This window comes from Drosophila miranda, chromosome XL (assembly GCF_003369915.1).
Source record: "Drosophila miranda strain MSH22 chromosome XL, D.miranda_PacBio2.1, whole genome shotgun sequence".
Classification (NCBI taxonomy): Eukaryota; Metazoa; Arthropoda; class Insecta; order Diptera; family Drosophilidae; genus Drosophila; species Drosophila miranda.
The window spans coordinates 8,902,728-8,925,964 of NC_046673.1; the positions used below are offsets into that span (position 1 = coordinate 8,902,728).

The window sequence follows — 23,237 nt, forward strand, 5'->3', positions numbered from 1 at the left end:
CCAAAGGCCATCATCAGCCAGCCAGCCAGCCAGCCAGCCAGCCATCATCGGCATTCGGCCAGATCATCATCGTCACGATTCGGATTTCCATTTCCAATCCAACCTTCCACCTCCGGTCCTCCCTGCCTCCTGCCTGTTCCTTGGGACTTGGCAGAACACAAAAGCCTTAAATTGCAGTTGGGACCAACAAACACTGACACATCAGAGAGACACAGAGAGACCAGGAAATGACGCAGACGCCAGGGCGGACGCCTGACAGACAGACAGACAGCCATGGCCAGGAGCCAGCAGTCCTGGCCAGCCCGGGGGCTAGAGAAAGGGAGAAAGTAGAGAGAGCGGAGAGCCACTTAAACTCCCAAATAAAAGCCAGACAGAAGGCAGCCAAAGAAAACAAAAAAAGAATCTGAACGGAAGAAAGGAAGATAACTCTTTGGGGGACAATTTTCATTCTTTTTTCTTTCCGAAGAAAGCAGATTGCCACGCACTAGCTCGTTCCCTCTCTCTCCCACACACACACACACTTTTCCTCGTGCAATGTGCACATTTTTTGTCATGAGAAAAGTGGAGGCGGAGTCCTGCTCGAAGTCCTTCAGCATTCAATGGGATCACCTCTCAAATTTGAGGGCAAAGTATTTCAACGTTGCCTTGAATCGATGGGGTGGTGGGGGGGGGAGTGTGGAGTGGGACTAAATATCTCTTCTCGCCCCATTCGAAATGTTTGCCAAATATTTTATCCATTATGCCGCTCAAGCCTCATGTCCCATGCCCCATGCATTTTGCTTTAAATACTTTGCACACCCCCATCCCCATTCCCATTCCCATTCCCATCCCCTGGCCGAAACTATGCGCATATTTTGAAAGATGTTTTGCATTAAGCAGGGGGGCAGGCGGCACCCGGCGGATGCAGGATGCGGATCCTAAAGAGAGAACATTATTTATGACGTGGCCGTAGCGGAGGATATTAGGGCTGACGATGATGATGATGTTGGTGTTGATGTTAATGGGGTTGCATCTGTGCGGGGCAAGGGGCTGGCGTTGTTAATGGATTGTACACACAGAGGCATGAACCCGTCCCCCTGGAGACTCCTCCTCCTCCTCTTCCACGGAATGATGCATTTCAGCGGTGGATATTTAAGTGCATCTTAAGGGGTCTCTTTGGTCTTTGATTATCTCCTGCTCTTACGACTATTTTAATCCCCATTTTAATATCTATCGAACATGTTCGTGCGTGTTTGGTTTCCTTCTTTGTTTTACAGAGAACGATGCCAGTGGTTTGCTGGTGGTTTTTAAGCACTTAATCCATCAAACACACAAACTGCTTTCGGATTTGGTCAATACACTCCTTGGAGCTCTCACACACGCTCTTTCATTCCAGTATGACAGGGTTGCCTTTCAACGATTACGTGTGACTGGCAAATGCAATCGATATACGATTCTCATACATTTTTCTATGCCCAAAGAGGTCGGAAGCCCCGCCAGAAGCTAGGGTATTCCAGCCCTCGGCTTGGGTTTTTTGTCTTTGTTTTAAGCTGGGGGTAACCCTTCTATCCGTCCATCGCGTTGCCAGAGTTGCCAGCTCTCTCTTCGTTTTTTCGGGGGCGACGTGCAGTCTGAAAGTTTTTCCCGTTGTCTGACGGGATTTTTATTTCGATTTCTCTTTTGGTTTTGTGGGTTTGGGGGGAGGAGAGGCGGGCAGGCAGCATTTTTATTAATGAAACACTGTGTCAACAAAAAGAGAGGGAGAACAGTGGCAGACAGTGGGATGGGGGGGGGGGGGGGAGGGGTACGATGTATAAATATTATGTAAACACGCAAACAATGAAGTGATTTGTTGCTACTTAAATTTTAGCCCCCGAGAGCGAAAGAGAGAAGCGAAACAAAACGTTGCTCGGGTCTGGGGTCTGGGGTCTGAGATTGGGGCATGCCTCCAGCATTGAGATGCTGCCCAAACACACACACACACGCACACATATATATATTATATAGAATGTGGAATTAGTTGCCAAAGAAAAGAAGCAAAAGCAACAGAAAGAAAGAAAGAACAAAAAATGAAGAAAAATTGAAAGGAAATATTTGTGCCTGTGTGTGTGTGTGTTCGCCGGACCAGGCGCAGTCGCTGTGAAAGTAGCAAAACATCGCCCCAGGGTCCTGCCCCTCCCGCCCTGCTGCTGCAGCCAGAGCGAGAGGGAACGATGCCTGTTTCTAGCTTGTTTACCAACACTTAGAGAGCACCCGCCCACCGCCCACCGCCCACCACCCAGCGACAGGGGGAGGGGCAATGTGTGCCCGACGCGATAAGCAAGCCACAAGATGAGCTCCACGCCACAGAAGCAAGACCCGTCCCCACCCCACCACCCCCCAGCCCTGCCTAGTACCTGTAACGCGGCCTAGATGGCGCTGCAAAGGCTATATGTATATGTATGCACTTCGAAGAGAAACGTCCAAGGAGGCTGCGAGGGAAATATATAAAAGAAAAGCGTTTTTACTGCACTTAATTCACTTTGGATGCTGCCTCCCCACCTCCCACCCACCTGCCCTGCCACTGAGTTTTCTCGACTTATTTTTTTTCTCCTTTTAATGCAATTTGAACAAATTAAAAAGTAGTACGTGGTGCGGCATCTGCGGCAGGTGCAGCCGACTGAGAGACACCACTTGGCGGTCCCCATCTGCCGTCTTTCATTCGAACTTGTAAGGCTTCCCCGCCCAGAGCTAGCTCTCTCTCTCTGATAACTTTCATTAAGAAGACAGAATGGTGGCCAATTAAGCGGCCTCTCACTTGCCAATGCATTTGGGGGCTTCCCGCTCCACTGAGCTGTTGGCCTTGAGCCTGAAAACGGGCAGGGTCTGACTCCCAAGAGGATTCTCTGCAAAAGAGATACCCCTAGAATGTCGAAAACAACATAAATGGCGTGTGCACGATGGCACAAGATCTACCCGTTAATAATGCTTTCTTTTCTGTAGAAGTTCGCATAAATATTCACACGTGACTGGCACTTTGCATGTGTCCTTTCGGTTATGGGAACATTTTTGGTTCCACGTGGAACACAGGGATATAGGGGTTATATCCGCGAGTCTGTTGCATTGGCCTTCTGAAGACCCACTGAAAAGGGGCCCGGGGAAATACCGTGAATGGAAATGCCACTTAAACAGGTCCTTCTCCATGGAGTCCTCTCTCTGGCGCTCTCTCTCTCTCTCTTCGCATTGCTTTTTCCATTTGGGTTAATCGTGAACTTGAAATAATGGTAATTGGCAAAGTGATTGCACAAATTGGTCTGGACATTGTCTCTGGGTCTCTCCAGTCCCGTAAGTGACCTTAATCCCTGACCTCCTTGTCGGACAGCCAGCTAGCCAGCCAGCCATCTCATTGTTAAATCATTTCAATTATGGATGAACTGAAAAGTAGCTTCTAGTGTGGGGAGGATACCATCATCATCATCATCGTCATCATCGTCATCATCAAGCAGCAAAGCTCCTTACGGGCTTTAAGTCCGTTTTGTTGTTATCCAGGGCTCCTCTCCACACGAGGAGGGGGCCCCCCGCTAAAGGACAAAGCGAAAATGCTGCTGCTTTGTCCTTACAGACGGGCGGAGGGAGGGAGGGAGGGTGGGTACTGTGTATCTGTGTATCTGTGTATCTGTGGGTGCAATAATTGTGCATTGATTATCATAATATTCTCGCATCGCCATCAAAATTGCGCATCAAATCAGAGCTCCTTCGATAGTCAGTTTTCCTGTGGCTCAACCGCAACAGTTTATCAGTCAGTCAGTCAGTCAGATACAGATACAGATACAGATACAGATACATAATACAGCCCCAGCAATGGGCAAACCAATGAAGCGTGGTAGATCAGAGGGAGAGCGAGAGACCTTTTACATTGCCACGTGTCGCGTCAGTTGCAGCCACACACAGCTCCCATTCTGCCACTCTGCCACTCTGCCACGTCGTGTGCTTCCGGTTCCGTTCTCATCTCCGTCTGTCATCTCACTCGCAGGGGATTATGCTGATGCGAAACGAACAAACAAATTGAACTAATTAAAAATCGAAATAATAATCGAAAATAAATCGAAACGAACAAAATTCGCGTAAAGTGCTATCGAAAGATGAAAGAGATCTGAGGAAAGGAGGGACGGAAGGAGCTCCACAATGATTGCCACGCTCTTCATAATCTTTGCATTTATACGCGCCTTTCCCTGGAGTCGTCGTCGACAGCCCCTGGCCCTGACCCTGGCCCCAGCCGATGGATTGGAGCAGCAGCAGGAGGAGCAGCAGCAGCAGCAGGAGCATACCCTGGACAACAACAATCGCCCGCGTCCCTCGATCTCGATGGGAGCTGGGAGCGGAGAGGGTGTGCCCCGGGCACGACGCAAGTCCTCCAAGTTCCACGAAGTCACCTTCAGCGGCAGCGTCGGCGGAGGCGAAAGCGATGGCGATGGGGAGGCTGGCCCTGCCACGGCCACGGCCATTGAAATGCCTGGCAATGGAAGTGGAGCCCTCGCCGAAGCCGTGCAGGGGGGCAGCAAGCGGCACTCACTGAGCACCACCAGCAACTCCAGCTCGGCCCCGTACCGCCATCTGAGCACCACCGGGACCGGGACGAGCAGCAGGTCGCGGGGCTCGAGGGACTACCACGAGTACTACCAGCTGCAGCAGCAGCAGCAGCAGCAGCAGCACTCGTCCTCCCTCTCCAACGGGGGACGGCGGGCGGGTCTCAGCCAGCGCAGCGACACCATGGCCACGGAGGCCGAGGCCGAGGAGTTCGAGGAGGACGAGGAGCGGCCGCCGTTGGACGACGACGAGGACGAGACGTACGATCGCGAGACCGAGGAGTTCTACAGCAACATTCAGGATGCCACCGGACCGGGTGGCAGCTGCAGCCGCAGAAAGCGCTCCTCGCTATTCTCCCGCTCGGACAGTTCGGCCACCACCACCTCGTCGAGTGGCGGGGGCACCTTCACCGGTGCCGGGGCGGGGGCGGGGACCGGCGGGAAGCGCCGTTCGGCTGCCTCCATCTTGTCCTCGTCCATGTCCTCGGATGTGATGACCAGCGATCGGCGCAGCTCCACCACGACGGAGAACAGCATACGCTCGGTGAACGCCGCTGGCGGTGGGCCCGGACCGAGTGGCACCCAGCAGCGGCGCTCGAGCGGTCGCATCCGACGCTACGTCTCCCGCATGACCATCGCGGGAGCCAGGCGACGGACCACCGGCAGGTAATGATGGGGGGGGATTTTTATGTTCTCGAAACTTTATTTATAAACAGCAACAAAATACAAAGTATAAGCGGATCAGGAGCCATTGTCCTGCTGCCATTGCTCGTGCTTGGCCAGCAGCTTCTGGCCCAGGGGACGCACCTGCCCGAAGGCCTGCTCGACGCTGGCCTCCAGCGCGGCCTGCGACTCCTTGGAGGCACCGTCGGCGGGGGGAATGCCGCGCGTGGCACAGCGCACCCGCTGCATGCTGATCTCCTTGCAGGCCAGACGGATCTCGTCGCCGGTGAACTGGTCGGAGAGCCGGACGAGCCGCTCGAGCAGGCTGGCACTCAGACTGACGCTGGAGCCGAGCAGGCGGCTGATGAGGGAGCTGCGCTCGGCCTGGTTGGGCAGCTGGACGAGCAGCTTCTTCTCGAAGCGCCGCAGGAAGGCCTCGTCGATGTCCCAGGGCAGATTGGTGCTGGCCAGCACGAAGACGCCCTTGAGGGTGTGCTCCATGCCGTCGAGCAGCTGCAGGAGCTCGTTCTTGAAGCGCTTCGAGGACTCGTGGTCGGTGGCCCTGTCCCGCTTCGACGTGAGACTCTCGATCTCGTCGAAGAATATCACCGACGGGGCACGCCGCGCGGCCATGTGGAAGAGCACGCGGAGTATCTTCTCCGACTCGCCGCGCCACTTGCTCACCATGATGCTGGCCGTGATGTTGAAGAAGGTCACCTGGCCCTGGGTCTCCGCATAGAGGGCCTTCGCCAGGAAGGTCTTGCCACTGCCGGGGGGTCCGTGCAGCAGCAGCGAGCGCCACGGCCTCAGGCCGTGGGCAAACAGCTGCGGGTACTCGATGGGCGTCACGACGGCCTCCTTGATCAGCTCAATGGCCCGCTGATTGCCGCACACATCGGACCACCGCAGCCGGATGTCCTCCCGCAGTATGGAGGTCTTCACCAGCTCGGCCAGCACCTGCCAGTCGAGGGAGGCGAACAGGGCGTCGTCTCCCCCCGAGTGTCCATGCTCGATGTCGCTAATTCGAAGCGGAATATCCGCGCTGCTGCTGCACTCGGCTGTGGCCATTTTCTTGATGTGCAACTGTGGGGGATTACCATTTCCATTCTCATTCCGCTGCTGTTGCTGCTGCTGCGTGGCATCGTTATTCAAACTGGCAGCAGCCGCAGCTGTGGCGGCCCCCATTACGGCATGCCAATTGCCCATCGAGTGCTGCCCATCCTGTTGGAGCTTCGACTGTGAGTGTGGTGGCTGTGGCGCCGGCTGCTGGCCCTGCTTGCCGCCTGCCCCTGCCCCAGCGCCTGCCGCTGGATGGCTCTGGCCCTTGGACAGCTCCACCTTGAGCTTGGGTCCCATCTTTTTGAGGATGCGCGGATACTTGCCGAACTTCATGTTGAAGAAGCTCGCGTACTCCAGATACATGGCATCCAGGTCGATGTTGTCGCACAGCTCGTACTCCTCCGACAGCCGGCCCTCCCCCTTGAGGGCCTCCGCGCTGCTGTAGTAGCCGTTCTCCACCAGATACCGATGCATCAGATAGAGAATGTTGCGTCGGCGAGTGCTGAAGTTGCGCACATCCTCGCACAGGACCGCATTGGCAGCCGTTGCCGTTACGCCGTACTTGCCGTGGGTCTTCATTTTCATCCAGATAGATTCCCCAGAGATAAACAGAGCGCCAGAGAGACGCCGAAAGAGAGAGAGTGAAAGTGGGCTGTGTTCTGAGAATTTCTGGGCTTTACTGAGATGATGGCAAACTCCCAGCCAGCATTGACTTCCAGGCATTTCAACCGTTCCGATTGTTTTCCCATTTCAAACAGAGTTGCCATAACAAGGGCTCAGGGTTGCCAGGGGCTACTGCTCTACAGCCACTCCACTCCTCAGCCACAGCCCCTCAAACAGTCCGCCTTCTCTCGGGGCAACCGCAACCAAAAACGAGCAGGCAGTCACGTTGTGCGTTGCAGCTAGGGCCGCGGCTCTGCATTCATACCCGATACTCAGTCAGTATGGCTCTCCTCTGCCAGAGGGCGCACACTGCACGAGGAAGAGTGTGTGTGAGAGGGAGAGGGAGTGAGCAAGCGCGTGGAAGGCGGTTGGATAGCAACTGCGAATGGATTTGTGCCTTCTGGCTATAGTAATCCGATCTGCTATCTGCTTGATAAGGGTATTCTTTATGATTCTGCGTGATTTCAGTGGGAGGATACGAAATTTGGTTGCTCCAGCTCTTATAGTCCTTGAGATCTAGGCGCTTTATGGGTTTGGAAACGGTTCCTTCTGGGTGTCTCCATCTGATATACCCCCAAACGCTTCGAGTACTGGGTATAAAGAGCCCAGAGAGAGAGAGAGAGCCTGAAAATATGGCCAATTTCGGGTGGATAAAGGTGCTCTAGTGGGCTTAGATGGTATCCCAGATGGTGAAGGTGGTGTGTGTGTGTGTGTGTGTGTGTCTGTGTGTGTGTGGCATGCCTCTGATCTGTGTGTGGCTGTGCGTCAAATTGGTGCGCTAATTAAAAATGCGAAAAGAGCATGACGAGCCGCAGTCGGCAATCAACCGAAATATGGAAATGTATACTCTTTTGGGTTTTTCAGAATTGCCTGCCATTTGGATGGGATTTGGATGGTCTAGGAAATTACATTTCGAATGAAATGCATGTCCAGGACTGGCATAGAAAAGCCCCCAAATTAACTGCAACCTAAGTGGCGTATCGAAAACCAATCAAGTTCCAAGTGCGACTGGGTATCCTTTTTGCCCCCCACACACACACGCACACTCTCCTTTCATCCCTCAATTGGTTAGTGTACTTAATTGTTCGTTATCCCCCCCTGACCACCACACGACCACCAGCGTGCCACACCAGCACTGCGTCGTTGCAGGTTGAATGTTGCCAAGAGCCTTCTCGCTCTCTACATGCTCAATTTGGCGAGATGACGGCAACAGCTGCTTCGACGGTTAATCAAATGCACGGCGACGCAGACGACAACGCAATGAAATGAAAATCAGCGCGGAGCCCGTACACGCACACACACACACACACACACACACACACACACACAGCCCCTTGCCACGCCCTCATCTCAGCCATCACTCTGTCAAATTATGCAACATGCACGGGCACAGGCAGAGGCAGAGGCAGAGCCAGAGGCAGAGGCACAGGCAGACTCTCTCTACCAGCAGGCCATCCATCCATCCGTCTATCCGTCCATCCATTTCACCTTGCCTTTAAAAAACATTAAAGGTGCTTGGGATACACCATCCGCTTTCCACCGACGGGACGGGTAATTATCCTTTTCCTGCCTTCGGACGAATGAAGACATTCTCCGAGCCACTCTTCTTACACTCAGAGAAAAAAATCACTGAAATTTGAATATTAGATAAAACATCTACAAATTTGAAACGAGAGCGATTAAATATAAAATTAAAATTAAACACATTTTTAATTTTTAAATTAAATATTTTTTATATTTTAATTAAATATATTTTACACATTAAATTAATTAATTAAATTAAATGAATTAAATTTAATTTTTGTATATTTATATATAAAATATTTTGCACTTTTAAATGAAATATATTTTTCACATTTAAAATAAAAATATATTTTTCACGTATCAATAAAATATTTTTCACATATAAATACAATTTAATTTATTTTTCTTAAGTTAAGAATATTTATTTATTTAAATCAAACATATTTCTCATATATAATTATGCAGAATATTTTTCTTACTTAAATAAATATATTAATTAATTTATTAAATTAACCAATACATGCCATGTATGCAATTTTTCTCTGAGTGTAGTACCGTATTTGAAGTGATTCTCAGACTAGAGAAACACCGATGCGAACAGTGGATTCCTGTCGGTGGAAAACGCATCGTGTGGCATCGTCAGAAAGCACCTCAACAGAAGTACGGCCATGCTGGTTGTGATGCGGGACGCAGTGGGGCGTAAAGGAGGGGTGGCTGCGCCCATTTCATTTCGCCTCGCAATTTTAATTTGGTTTCTTTTTCACCCCACACCGCCCCAGTAGCCCGCCTCGTTGCAGTCTGGCAACGAGTCCCCCCCTCAGGCCCCATCTTTTGACGCTGCTGCTGGTTCCCCAACCCCCATCCTCCACATCCTTCGCATCCATACAGCATCCATGCATCCTCCGTGGCAGTCAGTCTCCGGCTTTTGTTAATGGCCTTGTGACAGTTTTTGCTCTGCTTCTGTCTGTCCTTCTTCTTCTCACACTCAGAGTTGCAATCGGCTGTTGCTCTGTCCCTCTCTCACGCCCCCTCTCTCTCTCTCTCTCTGTCTTTCTTTGGGCATCGCTACTTATTTTGGTTTTACTTTGGTTCGGTCTTTGGATTTTGGTTAGTTTTTTGACTCTTTTTTTTCGGAATACCATTTCCTCTCAAGGTCTCTCAACTAACGAGACATCCTGCTGTAGCACTAGCGAGAGTAAAAGAGAAAACGAGAAGGCCACTTACCCCAAAAACAAAGTGAATGATTTGTGAATGGCAGCATTTAAGGGTGGAGCGTTAGCAGATTCATTTTGGGATGTACATCACTGAATGCTTTGATGGATTGCGTCCTATCAATGATAGGAGCCACTTGGGGCTTGGGGGAATGCCTGAAATTTTCTTTTACCAACCATCGAGTAGTTATATTTTATTTCGAAAATGGTTTAGGTTGAGGATCATCGGCTGGCCGCTCAAAAGGTTCCCAACATCTTCCTCTTCATTCCATCTTTAGGCGTGCATGTTGTTCGATAACCAAATTTATTATTTAGATTGTATTCCACAATTCCGAAAGGTCGCCTTAAAGAAGGCGAATGTTTTAAGCCCGTTTACCCGAAAACGCGTTCGAAAAAGTATTTTTGGCAACAAATGCCTTTAATCGGAATATTCGATTTTTATTGCGTTTTACAGCACACTTTTGCGCTTTCGCTTTTGCCTATCAAATTGATTTAACCAATGGCATAATTGGATAATGGGAGATCCCACTTTGTGACCGTTTAAGAGTTGAAAACGAAAAAGAATCAGCTCGCTGAACTGTTTCCAGGTGTTGCAACTCGTTTGTTGAGCGCCTGAAAAACAAACGAATGCCTTCCATGAAAAGTGCTTAATACTTTTCACCCACACAATCCCACATGTTGTGGAAATATGAGGGTGAGTGCGAGTGTTAGTCGCGACTCTAAAAAACTAATTAAGTTGGCGTAGGGCATTGAGCTTAGCGCACTCGCTGGTTCGCTCGCTCGCTCTCTATCTCTCCCTCTCTCGCTGTATGACAACTATGAGGGGCAACTTTGCCTTTTGTCTATGCCAAACAACAATGACACTACACACTCTTACACACGCAGACAACACACTCATACAATCAGCATGCGTCGTTCATTTATTTGCACATATAATTAGGCGCAGGGAAGAGCTGCCGTCGGGCACACTTCCACTTCCACTTCTACTTCCGTTCGCCATGCCCCACACACTTGCCCCGAAGCAGCAGAGCAACAACCAATGGCATGGACTCCTCCCAACACTCCCGATCCCCCAACAATGCCAATCTCCTACTACTTCTTCTAGCCTCCTACGCTCCGACTTTCGCCCAAATCCAGCACTGGAATACGCTGGGAGGGGGAGATGGGGGAGAGACTGTTGTGGCATGTGGCGGCTGCTGGCTTAAAGCGGTAACCCGGCACGTCACAGCTTAAATGTGAGAAGTACACTCATCCGCTCTCCTCAGTGCTCTCCTGCCCCACCCTCTCGCCTTGGCACACTCTTCCGCCTTCATCCGCCTGCTGTAATTGTGTTTTGGTTCGCCTGCAAGTACATATGCCACAAGAACAAAAACGGGGAACGCTGTGTGCTCGCCATTCCGACTAAGAGATACCTCTCAATCGGGTGTGTCTGCGTTTTACTCGAACTTTGAGTCTATACGATGTTTGGGAATGAAATGTGCGACAGGTGGCAAGCGTTGGAAGAATTTTAGAAGAAGTATCAAGAGATCGACAGTACAAGATCAGTAGCAGATCTTCATGCTTGGGGCGACTCGTTACTCTTTTCTCGCTAGATAGATACTGGACTTGCGAAGCATTCTCGCTATGACATGGCGAACCTACTCGCTGCTCGCTGCTCGCTACTCTCCCAAAAGAACAAAAAGAGAGGAGACGAGACACAAAAGAGCTAGCAGGAGAGTTAAAGCACTGAGAACATTCTTGTTGTCTCAACTGAGATCAATCCCAAGATCCGACATGTCCATGCCAGTGTTGAGGGCTGTCTGCTCTTCGAACGATGCAGCCCGTGAATACACCCGTCCTGGGGCACTGCACGATTAGTGGGGTATAATAAGCCGCCTTGATGAGGACCAGGCCACAGTAAAGTGTGGGTATGTATCTATAAGATACTCGTCGGTCGTACACGAGCTACGAGCAGATGTGTGTGTGTGTGTGCTTGTGAGGTGATAGCTCAAAGTTGAGTGGCATTTGCCGCACCTCCTGCACTCCTGTTGAACCTCAACCACAACCCAAGAAGCAAGAGCAGTGGCACTCGCCCCAAGGATGTGTGGCACGGGGGCTGCTTAAAATTCAATTGAATTCCGTGTTGCTTTCATGTTGCTTTAAGTGCCTTGCCACCCAGCCAAAAACACTTGCTGCAAAAGCACTTTGCTGCAACTTCGCGAATTGTGTGTTGCACTGGACAGGCGATTCATGTTGCAAGTGGCAACTTGCTCTTGCTCAAGCTCTTGGTCGCTGTCCTGTCCCGTCCTGTCCTGTCCCGTGCTGTCTCTCGCAATTTCTCTCGCAGGATTATTGTCTTGCTAGCTTTTGTTCCTGTCTTCCTTTTGCCCCTTTTTTTTTTGTTGTTTGTTTGTTTGTTTGCGCTTCTCGCTTTTCGCTTATTTCTTTCGCTTTGTCTTTTTGTTCCGCTGCTGCTGACAGGATGCCGAGGACACTTTATGAGTGTTGAGTGTTCTGTTGTTGTTGTTGTTGTTGTTGTTGTTGTTGCTGTTGCTGTGAGTGCGTTAACACAAGGGACGGACGGGTGGCTGGATAGAGGGACGGGGGGGAGTCCTTGGTCTGTCAGGATAAGCAGAGAGGCGCCAAGTATTTGGCGGACATTGCAAGTGAATCAACGAGTGACTGAAAAAGTATCTGAATAATGAGTCTGTGATCGAATCGAATGCATGAATAATGATTCAAATCCACTCAAACAACACACCAAAAAACCATTCGAGGCTGAAGGTGGCAGGTATCTTATGGAATGGAATGTAAATTCACCAATTTCCCAGCTGGAGGGTGAGAGGGGGGGGCAAAAACAACAACGAGTGCAACAATGTGTGTGTTTTGTGGCATGTGGCATGTGGCATTCTGTTGCGCACTCTCTAAATGGAAGGAAAATATCAGCTGCTGCACAGAGTGTGGCACGGAGTGTGGCAGAGTGTCCGTTACACCATTAAAACTACAACAACAACAACGAAAACTGAAAAGCAGCCAAAAACTGCAACTGGAAACCGAAAACTGAAACCGAAACTAAAAACTGTTTTGTTGCTGTTGCCACAAAGTATGCCATGGAAACTGGCGACATTGTTGATCAACCCACCTTCCCTGCCCCATGCCCCATGCCCCATGCCCCCCTCCGCAAAAAGAAAGCAACAGCAACAAGCGGCAACAACTTTGTGCCAAGTTTACTTAATGACCCCGATATAAATTTTACTTAAAACATCATTTTTCTTTACGACTTTTCCCCCCCCAACCCCCACCCACCAAACTCGAACCGACCCTGTGCCAAAAGGCCTTTCAAGGCGAGTGAAGGGTGGGGTCGGGTGGGCGGGGTGCTGTGGCAGGATATGCGACCAGCTGTGCTGCAAGAAAGTTGCGGCAAGTGCCTGGCCAGTCTTTTGGGGCCAAAAACATTTCTATTTTTATTTATTATTATGAAACAAAACTTGAAAAGCCAAACCAAACCAAAAAGAAAAAGAAAAGGAAACAAAAGTCAATGAACCGCAAGGGAAAACGGGACATCTTTCGGGATATCTATTTATATTTAAATCAATCTATGGCTTCCACCATTGCCTTGGTATTGAGAGCAATGTGGCATGTTTTTGGATCCCAAAAGTATGCACTCGAGAGCCAAACGACAGATGCAGTCCTTTCACTTACTCGATGGGTAAAGATTAGAAATAAAAAGTAAATTAACCAAATCCCGATTCGTGGATGGCCGCTCGCCTATGGGCAATTTGTACTGCGCCCTAGTGGCTGGAAAGTTCTTCAGTTCGTGTCGGGTTACGCCTGGCGAGACGCCGCCGAGCGGCAAATTGAAGTCCATGTAGCGACGCGCCGCGCCGCCCAATGATGAGCTGGCATTCTGCTGATGGAAGTTTTTCACTAACTCTTGCGATAAAAGGACTCCACTCCACTCCACTCCACTCCACTGCGCTGCGCTCCCTGGAATCGAGTGAACTTTTCTTTCACATTTTTGCAGACTTTTCGGAGGGAACGAGACTGACTTTTGCTTTCGTTTGCACTCTGGCGTCGTTACAACAATTTGTGCCAGAAAGAAAAACTTTTTGCCGCAGACAACGAACCGAAAAAAGGAAGAGCAACAGCAGAAGGCGGCAAGAAAAAGATGTCTAACGAAATGAAACTTTAAAAGCGCCTTGTTAGGCGAGCTTCCGTTTCCTGAGCAGCCCCAACATTTCATCATTACCGCAACGACACCCCACACCCGCCCCTGGACTCTCCGTCATCCCTGAGAAGGGTCCTCCCTATGCCATATACTACACGATTATATATGTATATCTCTGTACTAATTCCATATTTTTCTTTGCTTTTCTTCATTTCATTTACAGTTTCGATGTAGAAAATGGCCAGGGCGCTCGATCACCGCTTGAGGGCGGTTCACCCAGCGCTGGTTTGGTTCTACAGAATTTACCACAACGTCGCGAATCATTTCTATACCGCTCCGACTCCGACTTTGAGATGTCACCCAAGTCCATGTCCAGAAATTCAAGCATCGCTAGCGAAAGGTAAGTCCCACCGCACCAACAAATAGAAGCCACAATTTTGTATTGATTGTTTTTGATTTGAGCTCGAATTCGGGCTCCCTCTGCCCTTTCTTTCTCATGGACATGCTCACATTTAATTAGCCCAGTGTCCCTGTCGCATCGCAGATCCCATTGATGTTGGATGTTGCCCATTTTCTACACCTTTTCCGTGTTGGATTCACGCCTTCCTTCAGTCACAAATTGCTTTATTTTATTTGCTTTGATTTGCCAAAGGACGCTTGTGGTGTGTCTTAGCCAACACTGTTGCTCATGAGTGTTGATTAGTTTTACTTTTTTTGTACCTCTTCTTTGGTTTATTATTTGTTTGCATTCATATTTTTCCATCTCTGAGGACACTTTTTGGTGTTGCTTTTTCAATGTGTTTGCCAACACTGTTCCTTGTGCTTAAGTGTGTGTGTTTCCCCACAAATAGGTCTATGATTTCTACACTTGATGCTTCTTTTTTCCTTTCCTATATACTGGCTATACATTTCTTTAAGGGAACACTACCGGACAGGGAATTCGAACCGTTGATGGGCATGGGTTTTTCTTTCTACTCGTAAACACTCCTGCCCCGGCAATCCCCATCCTTTCACTGCTTTTTCCTGGCCACACTCTGTGGGATTTTTGCTGGAAGGCTTAACTGTTTCTCTCTCTGTTGTTCTAACACCTCCACCCCCTACACGCCTTTCTGTACGCCATCCTGTGCCATTGTGGGCTTAAACTTCACAAAATACCAGGAAAATCTGTGCATTTTTGGCTCCATTCTCTGCCTCTCCATAGAGCCCACAGCCTCCCCAACTTCTTCAATTAGTTAGTCACATGCCACATGCCACAACCATTGCCATCTCTCCCTCTCTTTCCCTCCCTATCTGCCCATGCATGACCGGGCAGCCACACTCAAAGCGCGGCATGCAACACTGAGGCCAGAGGCCGGAAATGCAATTTTTGTTTTTGTTCCTTTCTTCTGGCACTTTTTGTTGTTGTTGTTGTTGTTGTTGTTGTTGTGCTGTTGTGCTGTGTGTGTGTTTTTGTATTGTATTTTGGCAAGCCCCTCTGATTCAGTGTTCTCTCTGACGATGGTGCATATCGTCGTTTGATGCGTTTTGGCAGCGTTTGAGTGCACTTCGGGGCCGTTGCACACACTCATTATGCGCCCCCAAAAACAACAATAACACGTAATTAAAGCATGCAGCTGCAACAGCAACAGCAGCAGCACCACAGGCCAGAGGTCTTAGCCCTGATACCCTTACAGATGGAATCGACTCTTGGATTAAGTCCACCAAAAGGCATCCACCACTTCATACATCATGAATAGAAGTACCCTCTAAAGTCGGAGATGCATTGCAGGCATCTGTTTCCGATCACAATACCTTCTGCAAGGGTATAACGATGCCGATGATGATGATCATTCCCATTCAAAAGATGGAATACACATCGAATGAGGTTGAACGAGTGGGAGGTGGGAGGTGGGAGGTGGAAGGTGGGCGGTGGCGGGCTGGCTGTTGGTGAATGCAAAATGCAAAATATTTACATTTGTACAGCTATTTTTACAGCGCCAAAAGTGAGCTCCTTCCTGCAGTTCCTGCTCTGCGTCTTGCCCCCAAACACAGAGAAATCTATACGGCAAATTATATATAGACGATATCTGTAGATGCATATGTGGCCCAAGCACTTAAGAGCTTCACCAATAACAACGAAAAATGCCCACACAACAAAGTAAATAAAATACAGGAAAAATGGTCCAAAAATAACATTTAAATACTTTTTATAGACCTGCAATGGCAATTATTGGAGGGGAATTAAAGAACCCTAGAGGGGAACCATAGCGTAGAGCCCTAGAGAATGAACATAGAGAATGCCAGGAACATTCGAAGAGAATTGATTGCTCAAGATGTCTCCTCTAAGGTTGATTCTACAGTACATCCAATTGGATTGACAAAAACAAGATAAAATCGTAGTCATGCACACGCAATGCATGTTGTTTCTGGTATTTTTTGCCACCTAATGGCCAATGGATCGTTTATACGCCATACAAATGTACCATAAGCGATCGGCCACCATGTAGAAAGCCATTCACGCGTGAACGTCGGACGGGCGGGGCATTCTCCTTTGCCGAGCATCCCGGTCTAAATGTAGATCCTTCACTGGCAAGACGTCTGCCTTGTTAATAATAACCATGATCGCATTGAGCAGACACTAAAACGTATTTAGTTTGCCACCAAAATTAAGTGGCATATCATGGCAGACTCGACATCTCTCCCTCTCTCTCTCTGAGGAGAAATGACTTAATTTTAGTTGAAATATAAATATTTTTGTTTTTCCCTTGTCTTGGACTTGGACTTTCTTTTATATTCTTTGCTTTCGTACATACCGCTACGCCCCTTCCTCCCCCCTCCCCCCTGTTGTGTGTCTCGTGGGCGCTCCCTTTACGGTCAAATGTTTTTGGCAGGCGACAGCAACGCAATTTGCATCCTCCCGGACTTCCCCCCTCTACCACCACCCACCCCCCACCCCTCCCTTTAAAAGCCAAAAAGTTTTGTCTGCCTTCAAAGTTTTTGGGCCTGCCAAAAACCTTACCGCCCCGTACCCCCCTCCTGTGCCGTCGCTCCTTGTGACTCTCCCTTTTTCCCACCAGAGGGAAATCTTTACCTTTCAGCGCACGCTGCGTTTGCTTTCAATCAAGTTGGAATATTTCTGAATACCTACATCCCACCCCCCAACCCCCACACCCCACCCCACCCCACGATATACATATATACATGTACTCTTAGTCTTACGTAGCACAGCCCATCCAAACTGTCGGGGCCTCAGGTCTGCCACTTTCAAACAATGTTCTTGATGAGCTGTCAATTACACACACACACACACACACACACACACACACACACACAGAGAGAGGGAGGGAGAGATTGGATGAGGAATGAGGGAGGGATAGATTTTTGGGGTGCCACAGAGCTGAGAACCGATAAATTTGATGGACGACCAAGTTTTTTTTCGGTGGGGGAGTGGAAATGCGAATCATAAAGATTTCAACACTAATAACAAATAATTAGCCAAATGTCTGAGCCAGAGAGTGTGGAGAGGGGGAGGCGGACAGAGAGGGAGGGAGAGTGAGAGATCTCCCCATTTGGTTTCTGTGTAAATGTCAAGGTCGCATCGCAACCAACGACTGAACTGAACAGCAAAACAACTCACGAATTAGTCATAATATTTTGTTGTTCGGGATGTTCCTTCTCATAATTTTCAGACAGCAGCAGCCTCCCCCGCCCCCTGTCGATGCTCGAAAATTATTATAATAGATGCAGCAGTTAAGTGGAAATTCTGCTGCTGTTGCTGCTTCTCGGAAAAACAAAAGGCCTCCGGTTCTGCGAATGTCTTTCATCCGAATGGGAAATTTCGAAATTAAAGCCACACAATCCCAGACCCAGTCCATGGTCTGTTCCTTCTCTGGCATTCATTCGTTCTGTCAGCAGGTGTATCTCGATAAAGTTTGTCGTTTGCCACAGATGCAAACTTCCTTTGAATTGCATACAATTTGTTTTTGCAACTGTTGCAACCTTGTTTCGCCATTAACTAAGTAGCAGCAGCAGATATTGACGAAGGAGAAGCCTGGTAATCGGAGTTGGTCTTGCGGGGTGGCTGGGGGGCTGGGGGGGGAGGCGTAGGAAGGACAGATTTTAATTGAGTTGCCAAGGCTTTCGGGCTTCAGGCTTCGGGTGTTTTTGGGTTCACTTGATTGAGGGTTTGGCCTGGACAGGCGCTGGAATGGGTTGGGATAAGTCCTTGCTGATTGTGTGTGTGCACAGGACTTTCTGGGGGGTGGGGTTTCGGGGTGATTCGGAGGTTAAGTGAGGTGACGCAAAGATTAACACGGGCTGTGTGGATTCCATCGAGTTGCGATCAAGTGAGGTGACTTTCTTGGGTTTTGGGTTGGTTAAAGGCGTCTGCTGGGATGCTTTCCCAAAAGCGGGGCTATGCAGGAGCCTGAGGAACCATCTATCTAGTATTATACTTATTGACAGCCGAGTCGGTCCCTAGAAGCCAGCAACAATGTAAACAGCCTCTGCCGTGGCACAGAAAGGAGTTAATTTTCGGTATTTTTATGGGATTTTGTGGAAGTCAGTGAGATGCAGATGGATGGCAAGGATTAGTTCGGTTTTGGTTCTATTCGCAGAAGATTCTCATTCGCTTCTGATGATTGTCGGTTCCACTGGTACCATATGTTGAAATTCCACGTTCACACGTGACTGGCAATTGTAAAACGAGTGACACATTCCTCCCTGCAGCATGTACTACCACATCCTCAAATGTTTGGCATTTCAGAGTCTCCGAATCGCTGTGTCCTTTCGCTTATGGGCAATTTGTGCATCTAACGTTTAAGAATAACCAAATAAGAGAAAGAAAAACCAACGCCGGGATGGGTTTCTCTGAAGTCCCAAAGTCTGAGATGTCGGAGAGTGGTGTTGCGTGATAATAGTGTTGGGCAAGGTCAGGCTAAGGTCAATGTCAGATTAGCGCCTAAGCGGCGTCCGATGCAATCGTATTCAGGACTGAACTTGTGCTTGCGGTGGGGTGGGGCTCTGTATTTAAGGTTCTGTTCGGTTTAGGGGCACACCTCCGCCCCTTGCGTCATATGACATTTGCGCAGAGTTTTGGGGGGTTCTGGGGATTGGCCATGTGCTTAAATGTCAACACTTCAACTTCGACTTTTTGTGCAGTTTTGCGAACCGCTGCGAACCCCATACCCCATGTTTGTTGTGTGACGTACGCAATGACGTCATGGCTGCGTGGCAGTGGCAGTGGCAACAGAGTCGCAATGATCTGTGTGGCGGGGCGTGACGGGGGCAGTGGCAGCGGGGTCATTGCCTGCGTCAGCGACAGCCGCTTGGGGGTCACATCATCATCATCATCATCATCATCATCATCCTTCTCCGCTGGCGTTGCCTTCTGGGACTTAACTTTGTGGCACGTGACGCATCAATTAGGCTCTCTCTCTCTCTCTCTCTCTCTCCCACCGGCAGGGCATACTTTGGGGCGCTCAAGCGGGATAAACACTGAGAAAAAACACACACATAGCTTGTACACTTTTGAGTTGCTTTCATTTGCTGTATAAAATATGCGTCAAAAGAGGATAGAGATCCCTTGATATATTTCGCTTTTCGATTTGATTGCTCTGTTTCTTTGGCCTTTTGTTTTGTCGTATGTTTGTTTGTTGTCTCCCACCCCCAAAACCCCACCCAATCGCCCCCTAGATATGTACTACTACTACTACTATATCCATACTTATTTCCAACTCTCTCTTGCTTTATATAGTATATATACATCTGATCTTTCTATACTTAGTGTACTTCTATGATTGTTAAATGTCTTATCGTTGTTTATTATGATTGTAACCCTTTTTCCAGGTTTAAAGAACAGGAGGCCTCTATACTCATTGACCGATCGTACGTATGCCGAGAGCTCTAGCCATATAACTCTCTCAGACTCTCTCTATCTATCAATCTATCTATCTATCTATCTATCTATCTATCTATTGCTGATGTTTGTGTCGTGTTTAGTCCTTGTCTTTGTCTTTGTCTCCCTGCATTTGTTGTTTGTTTGTTTGTTTAATCTGATTGCACAATTTTCTCTCTCGTTTGCATGCATTTTCTGCCTCTCTCCCTCTCTCCCTCTCTCTGGAAAATTCACTCGAACTTATTTGACGCTATTTTATCCACCTTGCAGTCTGCATACAACTTTCTTTTTGGTTTTACTTTCGTTTTCGGTTGGGCATGCTCTGAAGCTTGGCTGAAAATTTAATCAATTTTTGATATGCAAATAGGTTTTTATTGCTTAAAGGATATCAACAAATAAATGTACATACATGTGTAGGTACGTGAGTGTGCCGGATTGTTGGTGGTATTCATGTTTTGGGTGCATCTAAAGATTAAGTGTTAAATCCACTCTGAAGTGCCTTCGAGGACTGCAAGGATATCGTTTAAGTCTTCTGCTTCGAAAGGGTTCGTCTGTCTGAATTGCTGAAGGACTTCAAAAGGTTTCTGCCGCCAAATACACTACTCAACAGCCAACAAAAATAACAAACAAAACACTGCCAGACTTTGGGGGCTCCAGAAATATTTAATGCATTTTATTCCCTTTATTGAATAATTGTTAATTTTGGATAGTTTTTTTGCAGTGTTTTTGATCGAAACACGAAGGACATCAAAGAGTACTCATACGAGCATTGAGTCCTTTCTTAGTGTCTGCAATGATTTATCAAGGATTCTTGAATCCACACAGAAATCTCTGGCTTTGAAGGCAAAGCCAAAATATTTTGCCAGAAATCATCTTCACTCCCCAAAATCCCGCCCGAACCCCCCGCAATCCGCGTGTGTTTCTTGGTCCGCAGTTCAGTGAACTCTGACACTCCGGAAAATGTGTGTGTTCCGTTTCGTTTCGTTCCATTCCGTTCCGTTGGATGATGTCTGTCCGCTGTGCATATCACTCACGTGGTGGGTAATTTTTTTTTTGCTCTGTGTCTGTTTTTGATTCTGTTGAGTCATTTCAATTTGTCTTTGACAGTCACGAGTTTTGCCTGCCAGTCGAGGAATTTCTCTCGCATCGAATGGGTGGAATGGGTGGGGGAATGAGGGGGGATTGAGGCTGATTTTCGGTGGCTGAAGGCTGCCAACAGCAGCAGCAGCAGCAGAGGCAGAGGCAGCGGCATATTGAGTGCAGGCCAAAGCTAATTTAAATATGAAAAACATTTCCTATTTCCTGTCCGACAGAGGATTGCCAAAAGAAAACACACACACACACAGAGGAAGAGAGAAAGAGAGAGAGATAATTGCTGGCAGAAGTCAATCAAGGGGAACTCCTGCCAATCGCCTCAGCTGATGCTTCTGTGTGTGTGTGTGTGCTGTGCCGTGCCTCCTGCTGTGCCCGCAGTCTCTCTAGTTGCCACATACACTTACACATATTATTCATACGCAGCGTGACACCCAAGAAGAGCTGAGCGCCCAAGAGCCCTAAAAAAAGACGAAAGGAAAAACCCCATAAAATATATGGCTCAAGCAGCAGCAGAAGCAGAGAAAAGCCGAAGTCGAAGTAAAATGCTTCAACTAAATAAAATACATTTTTCTTGTGCATTAAATTTTTTGCCTGCCTGCCCTGCTGCTGCCTCAATTGCCGGGAAAAGCTGCTCAGTGCCCCCTGCCTGAGTGCAGTGCCCCCCATGCCCCATGCCTCATTCCCCCGTGTGTGTGTGTGTGTGTGTGTAGGAGCATGGTACAGTCGTGATTGCGGCCGCATAATTTTAGCTTTAATATATGATACAAGCACATATGCACACACGTACACATGGGTATACGTATATGTATATGTACTTCGTACTCGCATGAAAATGAAAATGAAAATGCATTTCACATTGCAGATTTGTCATTCACACCCCAGCACTGAGAGGCACTGCGAGAGGCACTGCGAGAGGCACTGCGAGAGGCACTGTGAAGCATTGCAAAAATTCTATATTTTTCGTATTTTTTTTTATTTTTTTTTGGTCATGGAAATGGCATCTCGCTTTTACGGGTGTGGGGGGAGGTGGCGTACGGGGCATGGAGGAATGCCAGAGTGCCAAAAATGAAATGCAAATTAAACGCTTTAATATCTGTGCGCAGAGTGCACTGGTCCATGATATTGTCAAAAGCAGGAAAGCCAGGGAAAAACTGGAAACTGAAAACTGAATGACAAAATTGAGTCGAGTGCAGTCGAACGAAATTTGGTTACGACGATATTGAATTCAATTGATTTGCAAAGCGATTAAGGATTAAGTCGATTCTGGCCTAATGGAAATGAACTAGTTCTTTTAGTTTCTTTAAGGTGAATGCCCTTGATCTGAGCTCTGGCCAGGGCTACGGGATGTATTCTTAGGAATCGAATGCTGCAAAAGAGAATGGCTAAGTATTCCTGCGAGGCTCGGGCCCACGTGTGCAAAAACAAAATACATGTCGTGTGCTGCTCGAATCCAGAATGAACCGGGGACTGAGAGCGTGAGTCCAGGGACATGCATCAGAATGCTCTAGGGTTGTCTTTCGACGCAGAACTAGTTCTTTATTCAAAGTTAGCTCCAAGCTTTGATCTGCCATGAATGGCTTCTACTGCACTGTAGATTCTATTGGGAAAATCATATGATTACTCTCGGTAGTCGAAGCATCTCCGCATTCAACGGAACTAGTTCCATTTTGGGGGCCTTTTCGTTTGATTGCATAAACCGCATCCACACACGAGTTGTGTGTGTAGTCTCTTCAAGTCGTAAATCTCCGTCTCACTTTGCGGGCTGCATTCTGATTTGGCTATCCGTACGACCCGCCACCGCCCCCGCAGTGAATCAGCGAGAAATTGTGTTTACCCCAAAACGTATAAGCACTCCCCCGAATTGGGCTGGCTCTTACTCTATTCATCAATGGGGTGCGGACGGACAGGCCGGGGGGATGGGAATGGGAATGGGAATGACAATCGCTCACAGTCGTTTGGTCATTAAGTCATTTAGTCATTCACTCAGTGCAATAAATGCCGAGACACAGCTGGGGCGGATCCCTCCCATCAACCGAAAACCTTTACCAAAATCCGCACAGAACCCCGGAAATCGATTGGCAAACGAGAAGTTTTGAGCCAGGCTGTCGGTAAATTGGGAGTCGCTTTGCTCTTGGGGTGCAAAAAGTGTCGGTGGAAAAGGCATCGTGTGGCAGCAGCAGCAGGCCCTGCCCTGCCGGTTGATGATTTTGGCGCACGCTGCGTATGAGTAATGTCTGCCCCATATTACCCCGTGATGTCGCCCGCCCTCTCTCTGCCTCTCTCGTTATCAGTTTAAGTGGAATGAATAGACGCACACACACACGCACACGTACACACTCTCGCATAATTAGTCACATGTGTGTGTGTGTGTGTGTGTGTGTGTAAATTAAAAAATTTGCTCAAAGAAGAACTATTATTAGAATTCTTGTAATAATAACCTGAAAAATGCTTGAGCT

The 23,237-nt window shown here is 48.4% G+C and overlaps 2 protein-coding genes across 9 annotated transcripts in view; one reads left to right on the plus strand and one right to left on the minus strand.

Annotated features, from left to right (window-relative positions):
* LOC108156758 (cAMP-specific 3',5'-cyclic phosphodiesterase) overlaps positions 1 to 23,237 on the plus strand; it is a 120,467-nt gene that overhangs the window by 82,210 nt on the left and 15,020 nt on the right. For 4 of the 8 annotated variants that reach the window (XM_033392000.1, XM_033392004.1, XM_017288447.2 and 1 more), the window contains exons 3-4: positions 14,035 to 14,211; positions 19,638 to 19,676. In XM_033392000.1, the coding sequence (XP_033247891.1) occupies positions 14,035 to 14,211; positions 19,638 to 19,676 (216 nt within the window). Of the gene's footprint in view, positions 1 to 3,991; positions 5,211 to 14,034; positions 14,212 to 19,637; positions 19,677 to 23,237 lie in introns of all 8 variants that reach the window. The other 4 variants (XM_033392007.1, XM_017288463.2, XM_017288480.2 and 1 more) reach the window with 3 other exon arrangements.
* On the minus strand, positions 5,235 to 6,995 carry LOC108156817 (katanin p60 ATPase-containing subunit A-like 2). Its single transcript, XM_017288516.2, has one exon. The coding sequence runs from the start codon at positions 6,987 to 6,989 to the stop codon at positions 5,286 to 5,288; it is 1,704 nt and encodes a 567-aa protein (XP_017144005.1). The 5' UTR covers positions 6,990 to 6,995; the 3' UTR covers positions 5,235 to 5,285.